The 25,619-nt window shown below is 35.0% G+C and overlaps 1 protein-coding gene across 6 annotated transcripts in view; it reads left to right on the top strand.

The window, feature by feature from the left end:
• The window catches only part of PCDH9 (protocadherin 9), a 1,013,871-nt gene that overhangs the window by 644,972 nt on the left and 343,280 nt on the right, over positions 1–25,619 (top strand). For 4 of the 6 annotated variants that reach the window (XM_066235523.1, XM_066235525.1, XM_066235526.1 and 1 more), the window contains one exon: positions 21,927–22,128. In XM_066235523.1, coding sequence (XP_066091620.1) covers positions 21,927–22,128 — 202 coding nt within the window. The remainder of the gene's footprint in view (positions 1–21,926; positions 22,129–25,619) is intronic. The other 2 variants (XM_066235527.1, XM_066235529.1) reach the window with 1 other exon arrangement.

A 25,619-nucleotide genomic window follows, 5' to 3' on the forward strand; every position in this document is an offset into this window, starting at 1 on the left:
CTCCTCAGTTGAGAGTTCCTCCTCACATTCTTCGAGGAGCTCGTTTACATCATCTTCGTCTACCTCCAGACCCATCGACTTTCCGAGGGACACAATTTCCTCCAACGCTTCTACCTCGGTCTCCGTCTCTTGTTTGAATCCTTCGAAGTCCCTGTCTGCAACAACATCAGGCCATAACTTTTTCCATGCCAAGTTCAAGGTTCTTCTTGTAACCTGTTGCCATGCCAAGTCAATAATGCGTCAACATATCACGATGTTGTAGTGATCTTTCCAAAACTCTCAAAGTGTTAGAATTGTATTCTCAGTCACCTGAGAAGTGCTTTGTGTAAAGCTTTTTAAAGCTGGAAATGACCTGCTGATCCATAGGTTGCAAGATTGAAGTCATGTTGGGTGGGAGGTAGAGGACTTTCACAAATTTGAACGCATCGAGAATGTCATCTTCAAGATCAGGTGGGTGGGTTGGAGCATTTTCCAGGATTAGTAATGCTTTCATTGGGAGTTTATTTTCTTGAAGATATTTCTTCACTGCAGGACCAAAAATGAGATTTATCCATTCAATAAAAAACTGCCGCATAACCCATGCCCTAGCATTGCCATGCCGCATAACCTTCAGTTTTTCTTTCAGAATTTTGTGAGTCTTAAAGGCTCAAGGATTTTTGGAATGATACACTAGCAGTGGCTTTACTTTACAGTCACTGCTAGCATTTGCACACAATGCAAGGGTCGGATGGTCCTTCATGGGTTTATGGCCTGGCAGCTTCTTCTCCTCTGTGATGATGAAAGTCCTCCAGGGCATTTTTTTCAAAAACAATCCTGTTTCATCACAGTTGAACACTTGTTGGGGAATGTAGCCTTCCTTTGTGATAAGCACAGCAAAACATTCGATGTACTCCTCAGCTGCCTTATCGTCAGCACTCGCAGCTTCACCATGCCTCACCACCAAGTGGATGCCAGATCTCTTCTTGAAATTTTCAAACCAGCCATGACTTGCTTTGAACATATCTTCTGCTGCCTCTTTTGAAGTTGATGGTTCTTTCTTCTTCAAGTTGCCATAAATAATACGTGCCTTTTCGCTTATTACAGTCTCCGTCACTGTATTTCCTGCCAGCTCTTTCTCTTTCACCCACACCAGCAGAAGCTTCTCCATTGCTTCATGGATATTTGTCCTTAATTGGGACAGAATTGTAGTTCCTTTTGCTGGATTTGTGCCTTTAAAAAAAAAATGATTAATTTTAATGGGGTGACATTGTTCAATCAGGGTACATAGGTTCAGAGAAAACAGCTCCAGGTTATTTTGACATTTGATTATGTTGCATACCCATCACCCAGAGTCAAATTGTCTTCTTTCACCTTCTAACTGGTTTTCTTTGTGCCCCTCCTCTCCCCCACTCCCTCCGTCTCTTTCCTCTCCTACCCCGGTAACCACCACACTCTTGTCCATGTCCCTGAGTCTCATTTTTATGTCCCACCTATGTATGGAATCATATAGTTCTTAGTTTTTTTCTGATTTACTTATTTCACTCATAATGTTATCAAGTTTCATCCATGCTGTTGTAAATGATCCAATGTCATCATTTCTTTTTTTTTTTTTCCTGAAGCTGGAAACAGGGAGAGACAGTCAGACAGACTCCCGCATGCGCCCGACCGGGATCCACCCGGCACGCCCACCATGGGGCGACGCTCTGCCCACCAGGGGGCGATGCTCTGCCCATCCTGGGTGTCGCCATGTTGCGACCAGAGCCACTCTAGCGCCTGGGGCAGAGGCCACAGAGCCATCCCCAGCGCCCAGGCCATCTTTGCTCCAATGGAGCCTTGGCTGCGGGAGGGGAAGAGAGAGACAGAGAGGAAAGCGCGGCGGAGGGGTGGAGAAGCAAATGGGCACTTCTCCTGTGTGCCCTGGCCGGGAATCGAACCCGGGTCCTCCGCACGCTAGGCCGATGCTCTACCGCTGAGCCAACCAACCAGGGCCAATGTCATCATTTCTTAATGCTGAGTAGTATTCCATAGTATATATGTACCACATCTTCTTTACCAATCATCTATTGAAGGGCTTTTTGGTTGTTTTCATGTCTTGGCCACTGTGAAAAATGCTGCAATGAACATGGGACTGCATGTGTCTTTACATACCAGTGTTTTTGAGTTTTGGGGTATATACCCAGTAGAGGAATTGCTGGGTCATATGGTACTGCTTGAAGTTCTAGCCAGAGCAATCAAACAAGAGAAAGAAATAAAAGGCATTCATATTGGGAAAGAAGAAGTAAAGGTTTAACTTTTTGCAGATGATATGATCCTATACATCGAAAACCCCAAAGACTCCACAAAAAGACTACTAGAAACAATAAACCAATACAGTAAGATTGCAAGATACAAAATTAATATACAAAAGTTCATTGCCTTCCTATATGCCAACAATGAAACATCAGAAAATGAGCTCAAAAAAATAATCCCCTTCATCGTTGCAACAACAACAACAAAAATACCTAGGAATAAACAACCAAGAATATAAAGGACCTATATAATGAAAACTGCAAAACATTGTTAAGGGAAATTGAAAAAGATATAATGAAATAGAAAAATATTCCTTGTTCTTGGATAGGAAGAATAAATATAGTCAAAATGACTATATTACCCAAAGCGATATACAAATTTAATGCAATTCTCATCAAAATTCCAATGTCATTTTTTAAAGAAATAGAACAAAAAATCATCAGGTTTATATGGATTTGTGCTTTTGATGGCATCCTTTTGTTTAAGGATGGTACACATTGTAGATGCATTGCAGTTGTATGGCCTTACCAGTTCAATCGCTCATTCACCATGCTCATGTTTTTCTATTATTTCTTGCTTTACTTCTATCAACATCATTCTCTTCTTCTTTTCACCACGGTCCTTTACACTCACTTTTTTTGGCCCCATGCTAGCACACACAAAAAAGTTAGTAAAAATTGCAAAAATGATGCAAGAATGAGTACAGCGCACAAGATTCAACTTGATTCTGAGGGTAACACGTGAGAATGAACCAGATGCTGGACCCGTGCGCCAACGCGCCAACTAGCGGCACTTCTCAAATCATGACTCATATCTTGGAATTTCACTCAGATCTCAAACAAAAATATGGACTGAGTTACAGCTCATATCTTAAAAAAGTATGTTGGTCTGGCCATATCTCAAGGTACCACTGTATTTCTTTAATGTGGAAGCCCTGGAAGTAACATTAGGCTTATAATAAGCATCATGATAGATAGCTGACCCAAATAAGTGGTGATACTTCCCACTCACAAAAGTGCCCAGAGGTGTGGGATGTCTTTTCCTGTTCCATTGGCATGAGGTGATATCATGGCAGATATTTCCACAAATTCTTGTAATACCATATACATACACACTATTCAGATCTACTGGATTCCAAAGGATTCCATCAATACTAGATTTATTTCTTTCTCTCTTTTCTTTCTTTCTTTCTTTCTTTCTTTCTTTCTTTCTTTCTTTCTTTCTTTCTTTCTTTTCTTTCTTTTTTAAGTGAGAAGAGGGGAGATAGAAAGAGACTCCACATATGCCCCTGCCAGGATCCACCCAGCAACCCCAGTCTGGTGCTGATGCTTGAATCAATCCAGCTATCCTCAGTGCTTCAGGTTGACACTCGGACCAACTGAACTATTCTCAGCACCTGGGCTAATGCTCAAACCAATCAAGCCAATGGCTGAGGAGAAGAGAGAGAAATGGGGGAGAGGGAAGAGAGGAGAAGCAGATGGTCACTTCTCATATGTGCCCTGATAGGGGATTATACCTGTGATGTCTGCACTTCCAGGCCAAGACTCCTATCCACTGAGCAAAATTGTCAACTAGATTTCAAATAGTTTTAAAATGCTTCACAGAGAATGAGAATTTTGTTTCAAGTGACATTTGAGACAGAAAATTCAGTTGCTAATCTGGTGACAGCCACCACTGCGATGCCCTCTGAGCCACCTGAGCCTCCTTACCTGCCAGTCTCTCCTCCTGAAACCACTGAGCTCATAGCCGTGTGAGAGTCCCATATGATTAAGGGACTTTATATGCAGGTAGACATATGCCAGGTGTGTTCCTTTCATTTGTATTAGTCCTTCACCTACAAACAACAGATGCTGTGGTGACTCAGTGAGAGCTGTTTTAGTAGAGAAGCTAAGAGTAGGCTCATTGGAAGCTACAGTGATCAGCACAAATGAGCTGAGTCTTCTATAATGTGTTTGAAGCTAGAGTAGAAACTCATATAAATAGTTATCACGTTTTAGGTCCATTGATCTCTGTGTACTTTAGACTGGGCCCTGAGTCACTCTAACGAATTCTAATGTAGGGGGCCCAGACACAGAGGTGTAATTAATATGCACAGAGGACTTTGCTTGTGGGAACTTCTTTCTGTTGTTTTCTGTTTCTTAGTGCTCCTGTGCTGACTTTCTATTCCAAAGCTGGCAGTAATTCTGCTCCATGCTCTTCTTTAAATATTCAAATGTTCTTGTTTCCTTTTGAGAGTTCCAGAAAGTGACAACAACTATCTTGGAATTCACCAGGTAAATGGCCAAATCTGTCATTTGTTTTTGCTCTTTGTGTAAAGGGAAATTTATGGTATACCTAACCATCATAAAGAAATTTAAAGATAGAATTTTATAAATATTCACCTACTTTTTTTTGTTGTCAGATATTGTCCTTATTCTGGTTTTTATTCTGTAGAAAGCACTTTTACAGGATTACTAATTTACAGACTCCCCTTTCAAGGGACTATGGAGCAGGGAATTTTAAAAATGTTCCCTTCCTCCACCCAGTGCTCTTAGGCAATGCATGCACTTTTAAATGTGTGCAATGTGCCTAGAAAGAGTTATTGTCACCGGAAGAGAATGACACATTAAAGAAAGAAAAAGAAAAATATCATTAGCTTTCAGAGGAAAAAATGAAGATTTTTTCTTTTAGGAGAGAACTGAATATCTAACCAAATTTGTTTCTCAAAGAGTAGCCTGAATGCAAAGAAGCAGGAACTTTTCTAATTAGAATGTAATTCCAGAAACCTCTGAAGGTGTCTTAGCTCCAGTGAATATGGAAATTTCAAGCCTTCTCTGTTAATTAACCCAATTTGCTCACATCGGGATGGACAGGGCTCTTCACTTCCAAGCTTTAATATTACACTTTGAAACCAGTAGGTCAGTGGGGCTTCCAACACTGTGCTGTGCGCACAACTGGCTTTGTTCAGTAACAGGCTAAGCCAAGTAAATGGCCTGCAAGCATTTGTTTTGGTTTTGAATTTTTTTCTTTTCCTTTTAAAATATTTTGTTTTGCCAACATGCCTGCTTTTCTGGCACACCTGCTCTCCTCCTTAGATAGTGTTAGTTCTTTCGAATCAATTGCGAGCAGCTTGCAACCAAATGCCTGATTAAAAAGTTAGCAGACCTTGAGTGCAATTACTTCAGCTCTATAGCATTCAGGCATTAAACCTGGTGTTAATTGTCTTCCATTTTTGTAACGATCCTTATAATAGGATAAAAACAGAAGAGATCATTTCTTGTAGTCACAACAGCAGAAAATAAAGCCATTCACTCTGATTAATCATTACAATATAAAATTAAACACTATTAAGAGTAAATATATATATTTTAAAAAACTTTTTATTCCAGCAAAACTAATGATTTTTGTCAAAATGTGCTACAAATTCATACTACAACAAATTATTTATCTAAAGAAGAGGCTTATGTAACAGATAGTTTAATGTAATTATTTAAGGATTTTCACATTGTTTCTGAGCATTATTTACCTTTATTTAGTGTTTATCATAAATGCATATTCCCTTGATCAATCCTTTATGATCAGAGTGGCTTAATTTTTTCAAATAAATTATATATTTTTAAAACATTTAAACTAAATATTTTAAAGGACTGATGATATAAAGAGAAGGCATATTAAAAAGATGGTGTAAATAAATGTTAGTCAACTTTGCCTATTCCAGCATCGCCTATCTTTAAAAGATTAAGATTGAGACCTTTATTAGTTAAAATTCCTGACATTTTAAATGTTTTCTGCATGTCAAAAATAAAAATATGCTTGAAGGTGCTTACCTCCTTTCTAATTTTTATTCTATACACCTATTTTATATCTTATTATTATTATTTTTTTATATAAAGAACTTAGCTTTCTTTTTTTTATTTTTTACAAATTTTATTTTTATTTTATTTATTGATTTTTAGAGAGGAGAGAGAGACAGAAAGGGAGAGAGAGGAGAGAGAGAAGGGGGGAGGAGCTAGAAGCATCAACTCCCATATGTGCCTTGAGCAGGCAAGCCCAGAGTTTCGAACCAGCGACCTCAGCATTTCCAGGTCAACGCTTTATCCACTGCGCCACCACAGGTCAGGCTATTTTTTTAAATTTATAATCAGGAAACTGAAAATTATTATTTGTCAAGGGTTACTCAGTGGGCTTAACTGCTGGTTTTGATGGTTGATATTCAGGTTGTAATTCTGTATTTTCTTCATAATACTAGGGTCATTTGTGACAGAGTTTCCTGTAGTTCCCAGAGAGAAAGACCTTCAGGCAGGATACAACTTATTAAATGGCCTTCATAATAAAAATGGTGGAAAAATCTGAGATAATCAACACTTTTATAATGTCTATGTCACCTACATTTATATATACTTTTGTGCGTGTGTGTGTGTGTGTGTGTGTGTGTGTGTGATTGAGAAAAAGAGAGAGAGGGACAGATAGGGACAGACAGGAAGAAAGAAAGATGAGAAGCATCCACTCATAGTTGCGGCACTTTAGTTGTTCATTGATTGCTTTCTCATATGTGCCTTAACATAAAGGTGGGGCACCCGAGCCAGTGACCCCATACTCAAGCCAGTGACCTTGAGCTTCAAGCCAGCAACTTTGGGCTCAAGCTGGTGACTGTGGGGTCATTTCTATGATCCTATATTCAAGCTGGTGACCCCACACTGGAGCTGGTAAGCCTGTGCTCAAGTTGAAGGAGCCCGCACTCAAGTCAGCGACCATATTTAGGTATGCCTTTTTAATTATTAATAAATGCATCTCTGCCAAGTGGCTCAGTGGATGGAGCATGTTCCCAGCACACTGAGGTCATGGGTTCAGTCCCTGGTCAGGGTACATACCAGAATCAACCATTGAGTGCAAAACTAAATGGAACAAATAAATGGAACAACTAATTGATGATTCTCTCTTTTCCTTTCTCTCTCTCTCCAACTTCCTCTCTTTCTCAAATCAATAGGAAAACTTAAAAAAAATGCAGTTTATCTGCTAATGTTTTTTTCCGTCTATCAACTCAAGTAAATTTTCAGTATTTTCTCAGTAGATAAGTTTTTTTCTCTTCATGTTTAAAACTCAGTCAAGCTATTTCTTTTATTTTGACACTGTCAATAAAGCTTATGTATATTGTTATATATTTTTTATTGAATACATATTTTAAGTGTCTGTCAGGTCCTAAGGATTATACTAAGTAATAAATATATCAAGTCAAATAAGATGTGATATTTTACTTTGAAGAATTTATACTTTTAGTTCTGATTTGCCAAAATGGTCTTCATTATGATTTTGAACATAATTTCAGATAAGCAGAAATATAAGCTACCCCCCAAAAGAACCCCAAGACAACAAGGAACCATTGTGAGGTACCCAACATTACTGGAACCTAGTAGTTAAATCCAGGGAAGACAAACATCACTACATCCATGTTTATGTTAATAAGTGGATGCAGTAAAAATCAGGAAATCCCCAGAACATTGGGAAATATAATTTAATAGCATATAGAATTTTTAAGGTTAACTTTATTTAGGATCTATATAGAGTTTGTATGCCACAAAAAAATAAAAGCAAGAAAAGTGAAAGAGGCTACTTTCATAGAGTTATTATTTTATATATTTGCATGGAATTATAATAGAGAACTATAAATTGTAGCTTGCCAGTGTCTGCACACATGAACTTCTGTATAGCCCTTATTGGAATTCTCCCTTGGGTGTGTTAGATTCTTCTGTTATATACTTTATTGCATCCTGTCTTTCTCCTTCATGATATCTAACACATTTAAATGACTTGTTCCACTCCATTGGACTTACTAGATTGTAAGCCTTCATAGTGGAAAGAGCACCATTCCTGATCAACAAAGCCCCCTCAGTATCTAAGACGACCTGATAAAAATATTTAAATAGAAATGAACAGCTTTTGTTAAATAGTTGAATGATAAGCGTTAGAGAATCTCTTGAAGCCATTCTACTTTAGCATGCATTCTCCACATTTACAAATTCTTCTAATGGTATAGTTTCAGAAGTGTCTGTTTTATGAGAAATCATAATTTAGTTAGTTTTTCTTTTACTCTATTTTTATGTACATCTTTTGCATGCAGTTTATAACTTAGAAATAAAATTAGTGATTAAAATAAGTTGGAAGATTTTTAACATATTGCTAAAAAAATGTAATTTCCAGTTGTTAATTTCCCACTTCTTCTTTCTCTAGAAACAGTATGATGGTAGTTTTTTTGTTCTAACAATATTGCTTTATAGAAATGAAGAGAGATTATGTACATGTGGGAGTAAAATGATCATGCTCTTGTACTGAAGGAACTTTCTTCTATCAGTTTCCCAGGAGTTAAATTGGTTAACTGCCATGTTTGATCAGTTACCACCCAAACTGCAGATCCAGTGAAAATCTCACAGATTTTCATATCTATGAAAAGTTAGTGATCAAATAAGATACCTGAACTGCATTCTCTATGTGCTGTGTCAGTCTGTGAAACCTAGGATAAGATGCCTTCTACAGACATTGAGCTCTATGATCTATTCCAGAAGAGGTAATATTTTAATTTCCAAAATACCATTATATCTCTTTTCCCATCTATTGGGCTAGAACATGGACTAGATCAGAATTATGTTCTGATGAAGGGAAAATTCTATTTCATAGTCATGAAATTAACTCTTTGAAATTTCTCCCTAAAAGTGTCAAAATAAGTTTATATCAATGTAAAATACAAATTAAAATGTCTATTTGACAGAGAGCCTTTTAATGTTTCATGTTTAAAATTTTTTTTTAAATGAACAGGACAGTTCTGAACAAAAATTACAAATTTTTACATCCAGAAATATTTTTTGAAATTCATATAATTATATCAATATAAAACTTTTATTTGTGGCTTTGGCCAGTTGGCTCAACGGTAGAGAGTTGGCCTGGCGTGCAGGAGTCTCGGGTTCGATTCCTGGCCAGGACACACAGGAGAAGTGCCCATCTGCTTCTCCACCCCTCCCCCTCTCCTTCCTCTATGTCTCTCTCTTCCCCTCCCGCAGCGAGGCTCCATTGGAGCAAAGATGGCCCAGGCGCTGACGATGGCTCTGTGGCCTCTGCCTCAGGCGCTAGAATGGCTCTGGATGCAACAGAACGATGCCCCAGAGGGGCAGAGCATTGCCCCCTGGTGGGCATGCCAGGTGGATCCTTGTCAAGCGCATGCGGGAGCCTGTCTGACTGCCACCCCGTTTCCAGCTTCGGAAAAATGAAAACAAACAAACAAACAACTTTTATTTGTAATTTTAAAAATACCAATCAGGGCTAAATATGAGAATGGCAATACATGAGTATGTATATTACACACACACATACACACACACTCAATAGAAGTACAATTCAGTATCATACAGAACAGTGCTATCATCTTTTATGTTCTTGAAAAAGGCCTGAAATCTCCTTTTCTTTGACTATGAAAGTACAGTAGGAGGCAAAAGTAAGTTTACAGGTGCTCCTATGGAAAATAATGCAATAATCAATAATTAATACAAGAATAAACTCTGGTTTTGGCATACTCAAAACTGTAAACCTATATTTGCTTCACCCTGTATTTGTCCACCTCTTCTTGATTAAACTGCATATTTTTAAAAATGCACTTTGTTTTTAGAGCAGTTTTAGGTTTGTAAAAAAATAATGCATGAAGTACAACGTTTTCATATATATTATCTTCTTGAACGTTTTTCCTATTAATATCTTGCATAATTTAGTATATCTGCTACAATTAATAAACAATATTGATATGTTCTTATTAACTAAATTTCATACTTTACATTAGTGTTAGCAGTTTGTTTTCTAATTTATTTTTATATATCCTAGGTAAAGAAAGATTTCTTTCAAATGTTTTATTGTACTTTTCTCCTATTATATTAAGTACAATATTTAAACAATTGCTTACAACAATAATTTTTTTGAAAAGAATTTATTTCAGATTAGCAATTTGTCCATTATTTTAAACATTTACATAAGGTAATATATTCTTATCTTTCAAGATCTTAAACATAAGGTTTAGAAAATTTAATATATATATATATATATGTCTTTTTCAAATTGCAGGCTGTTTACTGTTTTTAAGTTTTAATGTACAAACCAACTGGTACCATATAGTAAGTTACCTGTTGTATTGAAAATTTTGTAAAAAAAAAAAAAAAGAAAAAGAAAAAGAAAATTTTGTAAATGTTTCCTTCGAACCCATATTTCTGTCATTGCCCCAGGTAAAAAATAGAAAGATTTTCTGGGCACATGCTTTGAATCTTTGAATCAAGTGGACTTAAAGTGTTTATTGTCTTATCTTTAACAAATATTGCTATGACTTTTGGATATTTACTTTCTGAACTCCTGTGTTCACATGGAACATTGTATTTGAAGTTTGGTCTCTTCAGAAGTAACTGTGTTTTTCTAAGTACAGCTTATTATTATCCTGATGCCACCAAATCTAGAGGTTTCGGTCATACAGAAGTTCTTCACATATCTTTAAATTTTATATTTGTATTCAAGGAAATTAAATTATCCCCAGTGAACAAATAACTGAGATTGGTGAGTCAGTAATGTTTTCAAAGAAAACACTAAAAGTCACAGCGCAAGTAGTGATTATCACTGAGATATAAGATTGATGTTTGTTTCAAATATCAGGTTCAAAGTCACAGTGACTGTTGGAAGTAATTGGTGGGTTATTTTTTTTGAAATAAAGTCTAGCCAGTTTGACTGTTCAGAACAAAGGTCAATCTACCCAGGAGAAAAATGATATAAAATCTTACTCATGTTTATTACAACTGGGTAGTTTCTCTCTGTTTTTTTTTTTAAGATAATTATAAGGATTTTGAATCTAGCAGAGTAGAATAGGTAGTTGCATATTACCTTTTTCAAAGAACTAGAGACTTAAATCATTTTTCTTCAGCTTATCAGGATATCAATGTTTTACACTCTATTAAATAATGCTTATTAATACTTTCAAAATATTTTGGTATGTTTTACATATCCAAAAGTTACTGCTCAATACATATGTAAAAAATGTGTTTTATAAGCTTCTTCTCAGATTTCTGTAATTCAGAAGCCCTTGTGAAATTCATCAGCATTCCTTTTATTCTCTAATACTATACCACCTTCACTATTCTGTATAAGTATATGATCCAAAAAAACATTTCTACATATCAGTTGAGAATAAAATTAGTGTTCTTTATCGAAGGAGCAGAAACCATGCACTTAGTTGAGAGCTGTCCTTTAAATTTACCCTCTTTCGTTCCCATACTTAATGTGTTCATTTCTCAAAATATTTTGGAACTTCTCTTATATAATGGTTTTCAAAAATAAATTTTAAGCCACTGAATAAAATGCGCTATAATATTTTGCAATCTCTTCTTTTTAAGATGTTATCATTCACCACTATGGGTGGCTTTTAGTTGTTTCAAAAACCAAAATCAGATCATAAAGGCAAATATTATGATTATGTTGGTAGCTAAGTCTGTGCCATATAATGTTATGCAAACTCTAAAACAAGTCAATAACACAAACTCCAAAATATTTTACAATATAGTATAATTGGTAAACTATTCACATTTTTAAGTACCTCCACCTTGAAATAATTAGATGTTTTATATTATTTTTGTTTATTTAAATAACACTTTTCTCATCTTATAATTATAATTTTTATATGGTAGAGTCTACACTTAGTGCAGTATCATTTCCAAACAAGGAAATTTTGTCACTAGGGAAGGCTATATATTATATGGCAATAAACATTACCAGAAGACACTGCTTTGGGAATGTAACTTGTGATAACTGAATTTTTCTAGATTAATTCAGGTTTTCTCAACTTTAATTATGATTGAATTTCATTTTTAAAATTAGTAAATAAAGCAAAGATCCCAGATATCATTGACAATTTCCTTATCTAAGAATAGACAAATATCACATTCTAACATGTTAAGAGTATCTTTCTGAATTAGAATTTGTGCACAAATTTTTTTTATCAGAGATCATATAAGTATACATACACAAATTTATGTATATGTTGTAAGTATATTTTTTAAAGTTTCCTTATTTCCTTCCTAACTTTCTCTGAAAAAATAAAAGATGTATGACTTGAATTTTACACGTTCCTAATCAAAATTTTTCAACTACCAACACTGTTTGTTCAAGATTCTTTGATAAATAAAAGTTAGAAAATCCATGTTTTACACAACACAGTTACAAAGGATAAACAAAGATCTTAGTACCTTTTTTTGTTTGTTTGTTTGATAGGTAATAGAGACAGTGTTTCGAGGATAGTCATCCAATATCAATCTATCAATTTACTTTCTGTCAGATCTTTTACCAGTGAGTCTAAGAATTCAGATGAATGTCCAAGGATGCCTGTTTCTTTGTGTGTGCTCTCAATGGACAAAGGAGCCCCTTTCCTAACCACACTGCTACCCCATTTCTATTCTAGAAAGCATTTCTCAAATGTTTCATGTGTATAAGAAAGCCTAGAAGAGAGAACTTAATACTTGGTCAATATTAACATTGTCATGTTTTGCTCCTGTACAAACATTACCATATCTTTTAAGTGTAACTTAGATTTTTACCAGTATTTTGTAAACTGTGCCTCGCTATCCACCTTCTACAGGCATATTATTTCCTCCATTAGCCCGCTTTTGAAGATCTGATTCTTTAATATGACTGACTGTTTTGGTGGCTCCTGGGATTGAGTGATTTTTTATTAATAGATAGATGACTGTCTTTATCTACAAATCATATGAATTATAGACTAGCAAGAGGCTTTTCATTCATTAGTATCAACTCCATTGGCATTTGCCTTATTTTGCTGAAGATGACAAGTGGCTCCGATTTCATTATAATCCATGAGCTGCCAGTGACAAATATCTATTACATGTACTAAGACTAGTTGAAAGAACTCCCTTCTCCTTCACTGCTTCTCAAACATTTGTTAAACTTTGTCCTTTAAGCTACAAAAATAAAACCAAGAAGTTAAATAAATAAAATCAAATACAATATTGACACAAAATCAACTGAAATAGATTATACTACATTTTAGGTGCACATTAATAGTCTTTTATGAGGACTTTTAAATAATCTATTTGTACAGTAATACTATTTCTTGGAGGATTTATACAGATAATTTCTGCCCCTCTATTTCTGTTTTATTCTCTAACATGGAATAACACTATCTGTCTCCTAAAGCCTTGAATTACTAGTATTTATTCTTACTAGGTAACGATGACCTTGTGCCTGTTCAGCAACACACAAGAATGTGTGTGTGTTCGTATAAACTCTGTAAAGTCAGGGCTACATTCTGGAAGATACTACGTACTTAAAGAAAATTTGGCTTATTTTGGTTTTACAAGTCTTATTTTGTATTGAGAATTTTTCACAAGAAAATGCTAGGGAGATGTCCATCGTATCTTTTGTTAATACTGCTAATTCTCCCTGGGATGAATTCTTGAATCCTAAACACCAAATCAGACTTTATTTCTCTTTTCAATACTGACTGATATGACACCTAATTTTTAGTAATTTTTCATTATTCAAACAAAGACTCACTTTTTGTAAAAAAACACATTTTCTGTCAGTGGATTCTATATAATTACTTAATAACTGATCATTTAGTGTAATTTCTAATTAAATTGCTGCAACTAAATGTATGCTTATTTTGCAAATATGTAACTTACTGTGTCACATGTATTCATTTGTTCTAGAAAATAAACTGGGAGGACTATTGCTGAGTCATTTCTTCCCTATTTCTGTACATAGAATTTATAGAGGCAACAATTCTGTTTGCAGATTCAGGAGCAGCTGCTCCTGTTTCATGTGGTATTTTATATTTTGTATGCTCAGATAAAGTGCGCATTCCTACTGGGCAACATTTAACTGGAGAAATAAGTTGAGGGTGTTCTGATAGCAGGGACTAAATAAAATTATAAGAAGCAAAATAGCTAACAATGCTGACAATTCTTCATCCTCTTTGCTTCCCTTGGACTCCAGAGGAAACTTAAGGGTGGGTGATGGCATCAAGCCAAGGGGAAAATTAATTCAAAACCTTTTCTCTTTCTCTGCTGTCCCTGAGGGGAAAATGGTGAAAGCTAGAGTCTTCTTTTATGTTTGTTTCCAATATGTATATTCAAGCATCAAGGCTACACCCCAAAAGAGGATAAAGAGTATCCTTTTCCCTCAAGTTTCTTAAAGCTACCAATTGTTTTTGCACATGAAGAGAAACACTCTCTAACTTTTCCTCAGATCATACTGAGATCAAAAGGAAATGAAATTATGACATTAAAAATTTCATCATAGTCATTAATATCAGTCTTCTATCCATAGGCACTTTAAAGAGGTATTCAATGCACTTTATAAAGTACAAACAACGTAAATCTGTACTTTGATGAAGTCATTTCATGTAAGATATTTATAAACTAAGCAAACTGTTTAAGTTAATCTGAGTTTCCCCACACATTGAAACAGGGTCATGCAGTTGAGGAGAGAAGTTAGAACAAAAGGGGGCAGCTCTATCCTCAATTGAAGTAGTTGCTTGTCAGCAGGTAGGGAACTCGTACAGTGCAGGAAGTATACTACCAATGAACACTCCCCATTTTCTCTCAAAATGCTCCTCAACTTTATATGGCTTGTTATTCTCATCTTAGTCCTTTTTTACATAACATAAATAACACTAGAAAAAAAAAAACATTTTAAAGTTGCTGACAACGTTACATTTATCACTAATGACCCGTAAAGTTAATGCTCACTTTTTTCTTTCTTTTTTAATTTTTAAAAGTGTGTATATTGATTTTAGAGTGAGAAGGAGAGAGAGAGAATGAGAGACAGGAATATCGATCTGTTCTTGTATGTGCCCTGACAGGGGATTGAACATGCTGAAACACAAACTGAGACTTCCCTTTTGTCTTTATTTACAATATGAACCTAGAAAGAGGAAAGAAGGAGAGACTATCAGCTAGTGGACTGTTATTTTTCACTTTTCATTTTGTTTGTACTCACTGCAAACTTCTTGCTGGGGAGACAAAGAACTTTTCCTGTTGAAAAACACCTTTAGAAGATGGATAATGGTATTTATTTCTACTGCATTCCCTTTAGATTTTCTAGTTCTATTCTGGATAAATTATCTGCATCTAGTAAAAATTCAGCATAAACTCACAAAATGGGAATTGTAGATATTCTCAGAAAAACTGGCTGGTTTTGATTTCAGTAGTTCTTATTGAGATGTTAACATTTCTTTAACTACCAACATAAAAAAAGTTGCTCAAGGACATGCAAAGTTAACAATGATTCTGTGTTTTATTCAAGAATAGCCCACTCTACAGTTCAGTTAATCTGCTATCATTTTTATTTATTTATTTATTTATTTATTTTTATTTTCACAAATTGGCAACAAGTGTAAGGATGGTAACAGACCTGGAGGCTGTTCTGGCATAAATTAAAAATGCATTCCCCTTCCTTCTTCTACCTTCCTGCATTACTGTTGATTGATACAAAGAAGGTCTTCCATTCATGCACTGACCTGGCCTACACCTGCATAGTCTGTAAGAATTAGAAGGGGTTCCCATTGTAAAAAAGTGACACAGCCGCTGGCCTAAAGCATCCTCAGAACTGACAGAGTAGTTTAACGAGATTCGCCTCTTCAGGAAGTTGTAGAATATAGTTCTGGTCTTGTTCACCATTTTATTCTTAGAAGCTAGAATGGTGTCTAGCATATTGTAAGTGCTCAATAATTATTTATCGAGTGAATAAATGGGTAGTGTTTTATGTTGAAAATTAGAAAATGTGGAGTTCGTTTCCCACTGTGACTCATACAAACAAATCACTTTACCTTATTTCATCTGAAAATAAGTAAAAGATCAAAGTAGAATATAATATTTTTAAATATTATTCATCCAGACAAACAAATTCTGCAATAGCAAAATCATTTTAACATCAGTATTTGAAATAAAAAGGAAAAAAGAATAACAATATATCAGTTTAAAATAATAAAATGACTCAGAAATATTTCTGTGTATCAAATATTTCATTTAGCACCAAAAAGTTCTTTCAAAACTATTCTTTATTTTTGATAAACCCATTTTACTCATAATTACTAGTATTTTTTTTAAATCATAAATCCAGAATCTGGTTTACCACTTTGGTACTCATTTCTCTAACATGAATGAAGAAGACCATATATGTATTAATATTAGTTTCCTTTCAGTTGAGAATGGAAATAATATCAAATTAACCCATAACCGTATATTGCTTTTTAGGGTGCCTTACCTGCTAAACCACTAGAAGTTTTGCCCAGTTCTGGCTTCATGAAGAGAAAGTGTTGTAGCCTACTGAGAACCTTACTATTTAGTTGAATTGTTGGTTTTAGCTGAAGATGTGTTGTCATCTAAAATAAAAAGTTCTTTCTTTTTTGCTTAATCTCTTTTCCTTCTGTTACCTAGTCCCCTAACCACCCTCCCCTCTGACAGCTGTCAGTCTGTTCCGGGTTTCTATGCCTCTTTCTATTACGTAACAGGTAGACACAGAAAACAGTGGGGGCTATCCAGAGGGAAAGAGGATACAGGAGTAGGTGGAAGTGAGCAAAAGGAGGGAAATGTAAGCAAAAAAGACTTTGCTTGGGGCAGTGGGCACACAATGCTATGTACAGATGATGTTTTACTGCATTATATACCTGAACATGTATCCCAAGAAATTCAATTTAAAAATAAAAATTTTTTCTTTGCATAGATTAAATTCTAAGATAATACTCATAACTATTACTGTAAAAATTATAATTAAAATGTGTTCTCATAAGAACAGTTGAAATGTTTCTAATTAATATTATAAGAAATATTTGTATTAAAATTTACTTTTCATTCTCTAGATTTCTTTGATCCTCTTTAAGATAATTTCCTTTGATAAATTCCTTAAGAAGAAATATATATGAAAATATTATTTTTAAAAAGCATATCTTCATTGAATTCAAGGCAAAGATAATGCACAAAGAAGTTCACATATGGAATTTTAACATGATTTTATATCTTCATCATTAGTAAATAATGGCTACTTTGTATGTGTTTGTCTGTATGTGTATTATCTAGTGACTAGATCATTAGATGATATTTTTAACATGATTAAATGGAATAAACCAAGATTGAAATTTTTTCTTTAAAAGATAATTAAAGAATTCTCTACAAATATAACCATATTTAAATAATTCTTAAAGCCCTTTTTTCAACTTTTAAAATATCAGTTTATAATTTCCAGCAAATAATAGTATTATTTTTTATAATTTTTTTATTTAATTAATTGTGTTTACATAGATTCTAGGGTCACCCCGAATGCATCCCCCCACCCCCCATATTCCCTTCAAAAGCAAATAATTGTTTTAAATATCAGTCATTAACTGATAAATTTGTTTAATTTAGTTGGCTTAGTGTTAAATTCAGGTATTTATTCTGTCTTTTGAGGAGAAAGCAAAGATTTTCAATTCGAGTGGTTAGAAAACTAGGTGAAGAAAGTAAAGAACGGATGTTAAAATAGTAGAGCAAGAATAGAAAGATTAGTTGATATTCCTTTCCTCAACAGAAAACTTACCTTCTGTCTACGAGATTTTTCCATTCTCTTGAACTAAATTTTAATTTGTTATAAGCCATGAAGTGGAATACTTAAACATGAGAATGTTTCATTTATGAAGGCAATGCATACAAACTTGTAGCCAAAATAATAAAATTTAAAGTACCTTAATTCCATGATTAAACAATACTACTTTAAATACTTGGTGTATTCATTCAACTAAAAATACTAGTTGATATATATACACGTACAAAAACACATGAACAAAAATGCAATTCAGCTAAGCAAAATCTTTAATAACCTAATTTTTATACCAAATAATATTATAGATTATAAATACTTTCCATATCAATTAACATAATCTGAAGTATTGTGAATTATTTAATTTTATATTACATAATTTATTCATTAATCACTTAGTAAACATTTCAGTTTTCTCTACATTTTGTTCTTTTATTCAAAAACAAAATGAGTTTAACCTCCAAATTTTAGCACGAGACTTCATCCAGATTAGTAAAATGGGAACTGTAACCTTGAATGTGAGTCATTCATTGGTGAATAATATTCTGTAGCAGTAAGAAACACACAAGAGGAGCAATCAAGGAATTATTGAGATATCTTAGGTGACTTGTTTTTTTTTCAGTTACTCTTGAAGAACAGTGCCTAGTGCAGGAACATATATATCTTCCTGAGGAATTTTGAATTCTCCCTCTCTTTCCTTTCTACTAGCCTCAGAAAAAAAAATATTGCAAATGTGTTTGGTGATGTTTTTTCAGTGAAACCAGAGTGGCACCTTTCAGCTTGCAAGGTCCTGGACATACCTATACTTTTGCATGCTTGGCTTCTTACGCTTTTGTAGAATACAAAGTTCTCATGAAAGATTCACTTGGTCAGAATTCAGATTGGGAGTCCTGAGAGAAAATAGCCTGAAACTGCCTATTAGTTACTTGTTTTCATTTTGGGACAGACAAGGAACCTGAAGCTAACCTGTCAGCTATATATCAGATAAACAAATATAACACTCAAACCATTAACCGAACATAACCAATAATAATAAATTAATCATCATAATAATTTCCTATGGGAGAAAACAGAAGGGGTTAGAGATAGATTTAGAAAAACAAAACCTAAGTGAAAAGTCTAAAATAGTCTCATGATAACATTTGTTGTCCCAATTCAGTCAGGCAGGATTTGACTATATTTATAACCCAAATTGTGCCTATTGCTATGGGAATGACCTAAAAGCAGAAGGTAAAGATGGGTGAGGCAGGCCATGATTCCGGGTTCAGAAGGTTTCCTTCTGAAAGAACAAACAGTTTTATTTTCTGGGGTGCAGGGATCACATCTTTAAAACTAGCTAAGTATTGATAGACAGGAAGTTAAAAGACATTTTGTAGCTATGAATTTCACGAATTGCAACTACCTTTTATTATCTACTGTGTGTTAAATATTATATACCAGGAACACCTCTTACTTTATTTGAGCCTTACAATAATCCTCTGGGAAAGTCACTATTTTCCCCACCTTACAAATGTGGGAATTTGTTCAAAGAGATGAGTACCTTGCCTTGGGCCAGTTCCTGTAGACCAAGGGCTCCCAATCTAGAGGTTGGTTCTGGCTCTTCACCTGGTGCTAGTCAACAAAACCTAAACAAGTTCTTTCAGTTGTTGCTGATACCTACATATCCAGGTGGATCCTCACTCTTCTGCATTTCAGTTTATTCAAATCTTCTTCCATCTACCTTGCTATTTCAGACATTCTTTTACTGGCCTCATTATGACGACAAATTAAAGGCTGATTTGCTTGCAGAGTTGTCTTATACCATTATATGTATATTACAATTCTTAGTCCATGTGTATCATCACCCCCATCTTTCATTAAACTAATAAGTTGTGCAAAATTGTGCTGTATGAAACTTAAACATCTTTGAGTTGAATTAAGAAAAATTTTCGTAAGCCACAATAGTTTAAACATTATATCAGTCTAATTTATTGTGTCTCATTGCAAATAACTTGTACTGAAATTATAACTAATTTTCACTAATAAAGTGGTAAAGAAATATCATAGTATAGTATTTTTGAGATGAAATCTGTTGTTACATTATAAACAGTATTATTTAAAAGATTTTCACCTTTTACTCATGGTACTGAGCACTTAGTAGATGTTCGATAAGCACTAGTTTAAATGAACAAACTGTCAGAACTGCCACAGTCAGACATAACGAGGGTTGTAGGTTTGAGCATTTTTTTTAGGAGGGAAAAATACTGTAATTAGAACACATTATATTTAGAAGAATATCACATATACCAATTTTGCCTTTTTTCTTCTGTCTTCAAACATACTTTTTAATGGCTTGAGAGGCATCTGGAAATGCTGTATACAGATTGCCGAATCATCTGCTCCATTATCTTTTTCTTTTGTTTGCTTTTTTCCTAGTCACTGATCGATAACTAAGAGGTATTCCTTAAAAATTAACACTGAAAATAACTTATCACTAAACTTCTGGACTTTATAGTAGGTCTGTCACTTTAAAAGCTATGTTAGATAGTTATTTATAAGGAGCAGCCTGGTCATTGTCTTGAATGCAGTTCTTACGAAAAAAAGATACAAAGGAACTAAGGGCATATTGAAACATAAACAAAAAATACATGTATTATTGATTTTCCCTAAAGGGTTAAATTCACAGGAGAGACAAAACTCTTCTGTAAATAAGGATTAGCACGACCTTTTTTTTAATAAAAAGAGAAATACATATCAGACATTAACATTCAAGTTTGGCTCATTGTATAACTCTCAGCTGGGCACATTTCAGAACTGATTGAGCAAGGAGTGACGCGCTGAGATAGTTGTGCGTGAAGGTGAAATGTGCTTCAATACACTCAATTAATACCATTTATGATTATAGTTTATGCGATGTTGGCATCAATTCATTAAAAATGTAATGAACTATCAAATCATTTTACACAGGTCATTGAACAGCACTAAAGTGGTATCAGCTCTTCTCCATTATGACTCTGAGCTCGATTTGAACCAGTGACTCTCAGGAAATATGCCATATTCAATTGTTAGTCTGTAAAAATACATTTATAAAGTAACAGTATATCTATGTATAGCACTTGGTCTCTAACTGCCTTTATTTTTCTTTGAAATTGATGGAATCTATAAATTGTTTCTTGAAAAACACAAATATTAAGTATTATAAAATAATTGCATTATATGTATTTATTATATATTATGTATTTTATTTATATATTCTCAATTTTATTAAAACTGATTAAAAGTGGTCACATGTGATGTGATATTGAAAGGTCTTTTGGCTGGTGAAGCAAAATGAAAATTAGATGAAATCAGAGATATAGCACAAATTTACTACCATCATATAATATCATACTATAAATCATAAATCTTTATTCCACCCAGCTTTAATATTCTCATAGCTCATGGATTACATCAACTAAAAGAACTTTTACCAAGAGAAATAAGCAGCAATATGTGCTGAAATGCACAATTTTATTTTATTAAAACACTAAAATTTACTGAAGTACCTACCCATGTACATATTTTCGGCCACTTCTGATAGGGACAATGTGCAAATAGATGCCACAGTAATATTCCACACATCTTTCACCTGGGATATTCTGTAGGAAATGACTGGTAGTAACATCTGTGCTAGCAGGCAATAGGAATGTCATTGCCAAAACTAAAAATCATGAAAGAAACAAAAATGTGTGTTCATTCAAAAGAAATGTAATGTCACAGTATATATCTGTAAATTTCTGCTTGTTTAAAATTTTAACATTGACAACTAGGATAGATATTCTGTAGATAGATAGCCCTTCGTGGTACAGTTTTCAACAGTTTAACGTTAGTTTTTGTTCTTGAATTATACAGGATTAAAATTCTTCTTTGTATTTTGTAAATTGGACATTGCATAGTAAACAGTAAATATTAAACGCCTGTGCTTAGCTTTGTTCTACGTTTTATTGATTTTGCTTTTACATGTATTGTTAGATGAAAGCTGCTTTCATTTGTGTTCCACTGTGCCCATTTTATCTGAAGAGAGTGTTAATTGGCGTGTCCTGTGATCTTCTTTGTAGTCGCAGCGCCGTGTTACCTTTCACCTCCCCGACGGCTCCCAGGAAAGCTGCAGTGACAGTGGTCTAGGAGACCACGAGCCGGTGGGTAGTGGAACCCTGATCTCACACCCTCTTCCTCTGGTTCAGCCACAGGACGAATTCTATGACCAGGTTTCTCCGGACAAGAGGACCGAAGCAGATGGCAACTCTGACCCCAACTCTGGTGAGTTTTCCTCAAATTTTCCACTGCTTAGAGTTTGGTTTTCTGTTGTGCACGTGAGCTTTAAAAAAAATTCTGCGGGTCAAATAAGTGAACATTTTGTTTTTCTGGTTATATTGTTGTATTTTTAAAACTATATCAAGTCTAAGGTGTTTGGTATATATTGGTGTTTTGTATTGGTCTTAGCCTATCAATTGCCAATGTTATGGCTGGCCCAACACCGTGGTTCTTATTGTGATTACAAGAATCCCTTTGGCAATAACTGTCAGGAAACATTGGAAAAATACAGATTTATTGCTTCTGAGACTTGGAAATCACACAGCACACCTGGGGCCATGCTAGGAGTGGATGTAGAGGGAGAGAGAGTGGGCACATGGTCCTAGATTGTGCTTTTATTTTTTTATTATTGGGTTTTTTTTTGTATTTTTCTGAAGTTGGAAATGGGGAGGCAGTCAGACAGACTCCCTCATGTGCCCGTCTGGGATCCACCTGGCATGCCCACCAGAAGGCGATGTTCTGCCCATCTGGGGGGTTGCTCTGCCACTGGTATGCCCACCAGGGGGCAATGCTCTGCCCATCTGGGGGGTTGCTCTGTCTCAACCAGAGCCATTCTAGCACCTGAGGCAGAGGCCATAGAGCCATCCTCAGCGCCCGGCCAACTTTGCTCCAATGGAGCCTTGGCTGCGGGAGGGGAAGAGAGAGACAGAAAGGAAGGAGAAGCAGATGGGCACTTCTCCTGTGTGCTCTGGCCGGGAATCAAACCCGGGACTTCTGCACACCAGCCCGATGCTCTACCACTGAGCCAACTGGCCAGGGCCTTTCCTAGATTGTGCTTTTATTGGGGTGGAAGGTAGGGCCCAAGAGGAAGGGGAAGCAAGAAAGTAACCCAAATGGTCAGTTACTGAAATCAGGCAGGATCTTGAAAACAAAGGAGCTTCAGTTGGCTGGGGGATGCAAGGTGGAGGTGATTGGCAGTGTTTATTGGAGTGAGCCATCTTTGAATAGTCACCTCAGCAATCATAACTTAAGTCGGGCATTTGTATTACAGAAAAAAAAAGTGTCAGGGCTTATGACTGCAATCAGCTGTTAAATTGTATGTTGCGCCATTATTTTATAAACCATTTTAAAAAAGAAAAAATGCTATTAATATAATTTTAAAAGTCATGTGTCGAAAGACATCTTGATGTCAAAGATGTTAAATGCAATATTGAATGTTTTATTGATAAAATACAGCTAAGTGGAATATAGTCAATAAAGAATAGGAAAATATTTGTCCTGTGGAATGCTGTTTTTGAGTGAAGAATTTTTTAAAAGGTATATAGTGATTTAAAAGAAGTGTAAAGGTTGATGATAATGATTTCTAAGTTTACTGATTTTTCTTTTTCAAATTCATTTCTGGATGAATTGTTTTAACTAGTACATTAAACAAGTGGAATGTATACTTGGGAGAACATTTATTCTGCCCAGACCCACAACCCATCCCAGAAATTGTTGCCCATTCAAAGTAAGCCCTGTGAGGCCTCTTTGTTTGCTTTTTTTTAATATATTTTTTGGTCATGTTATTAAAAAAAAATCATTGACTAGTTTGCTTTTATTTAAAAAATGAGAAGTGCAATTTAATAACTAGTATGGCAATTCTGTGATTGTAGTAGAAATACTAAGAGGAGGTAAAAAATCAAAATTAAAACCATTCTTAACTAGCCCTGTGATGGTAATCCAGCAATAGGGTTCTCTGCCTTCTAGGATTTTTAAACAGACTCCATTTCCAGGATGGTGGTGGGGGAACGTTTGTACTTGAGCCCGCTGCTGTGCTCCCATTTCTGAAGTTTTCTCTGATACATGAGTTATCTGCTCATTGGCAAGTGGAGTGACATCCACATCTCTTTCTGCTGGGGTTTCTCCCTACGCTAGCCAATCTTTGGGAAGATCTAAGGAAATTCCATACCAGCTTTGGTTCTCAATCTTTCATGTACTGTATCTTGGTCCCCTAAAGAAAACATAAGTGCATCTTTTGACTTCACATATACAGAAAGATAGAGCCTACCCAAAGAGTCCACTTTGCATCATACAGCATATTTAATGGTGCTGGGCAACTACTCTCCTTTGATTTCTTGGTTTTGATTTAGTCTCAGCAGCATTGGATCTAAGTGGTTCCATGGAAGCCACCTTTCCTGGGCTTGTGTGTAGAGGTCAGATTGGTGGGACAGCTTTTTCTAAAATTAATTTCTAGTCTCCAACTTTCCCCTCTCCAATTTTACAACATCTGTTATTGGCACAAAGTAAGGGTCTCAAAACTGGTTTTTGACTACTTCTTTTGCATAGAGAGTAGCTGGCTTCCCTTACATTTGGACCTCAGCCAAAATAAAACAGGGAGACACCATTTTAAACATAAATCTGATTAATTTGAGCTGCCTTAAGCCAGAACTTCATCCAATATGTATAAGTACTCACCCAATGACTTCGACCTGAGCGATAGGACTCGGCGAGCTTCCAAAATAGAACATGATAGAAGAGATTCTAAAGCCAAAGAGAGAGAGAGATAGAGAGAGAGAGAGAGAGAGAGAGAGAGAGAAAGAGAGAGAGAGAAAGGAACCTTTACAGCCTGCTTCAGGAAGTCCCCGGAGTTTTTACCAATCTAGTCACATGGAAAAAAAGACCTAAGGGATGAAACACCCCTGTACACTTCACCATTCATCTCAACACAATGACTTCACCCAGGAGAATCATGGTTAATAAAATGTGTTAAATCGGAACGGTATTTGTTGGTGGAGAAAAAAAGGGAGGATCCCTGAGGGCCCCTGGAGACTAAGGTTTTCTTGACAATGGGACTTAAAAATTTAACCTCCTTTACAAATGTCTAGAACAGAATTAATTAGAATAGCCTAGAACTATTAAGAAATTCATAACTAAATGGTAATTTATATTAGGATAGTATTATGATATATTATCTTAAACATTTTGTAATTAACTCTGAGAAATTTGTGAAGTGAGATGCAATGTAATTGAAGCAATAATCTTCAATATAATAATCTTGCTATTTAGATTTAAACTGTTTCCTTTGTCTTCAATGGAGTTTTCTGCCTGTGGTCTGATCATTCTTGAAGAGCCAAGATCTTATAGCAATCATACAATGTGCATATGCATCGCAAATCTGTATCATCTGTAGAGTTAATAGGGATTGCATCTGTATGGATTCCTATTTTTTCAAATATACAATGATTCTCAGAAAATAATTATAGTAAAACCTATTTCCTTAAGAAATAAAATTGTTAACATGGTCATGCACTTTCAGTAAAATTCAATAAAACTATCAATTATGAGAAAATAGTAAGAGATTTTCAAATGATGATTATTATTTTTAACAAATATAACTAGATTGATGAAATAATTTTACTAAGTTAAAAGCAAACAAAAAGTTACTATGATCAGATCAAGAACAAATTATTACTACTAATCCAGAATTAAATCTTAATCTTGTCCCATTGAGAATCATG

This window comes from Saccopteryx bilineata, chromosome 6 (genome assembly GCF_036850765.1).
Source record: "Saccopteryx bilineata isolate mSacBil1 chromosome 6, mSacBil1_pri_phased_curated, whole genome shotgun sequence".
Classification (NCBI taxonomy): domain Eukaryota; kingdom Metazoa; phylum Chordata; class Mammalia; order Chiroptera; family Emballonuridae; genus Saccopteryx; species Saccopteryx bilineata.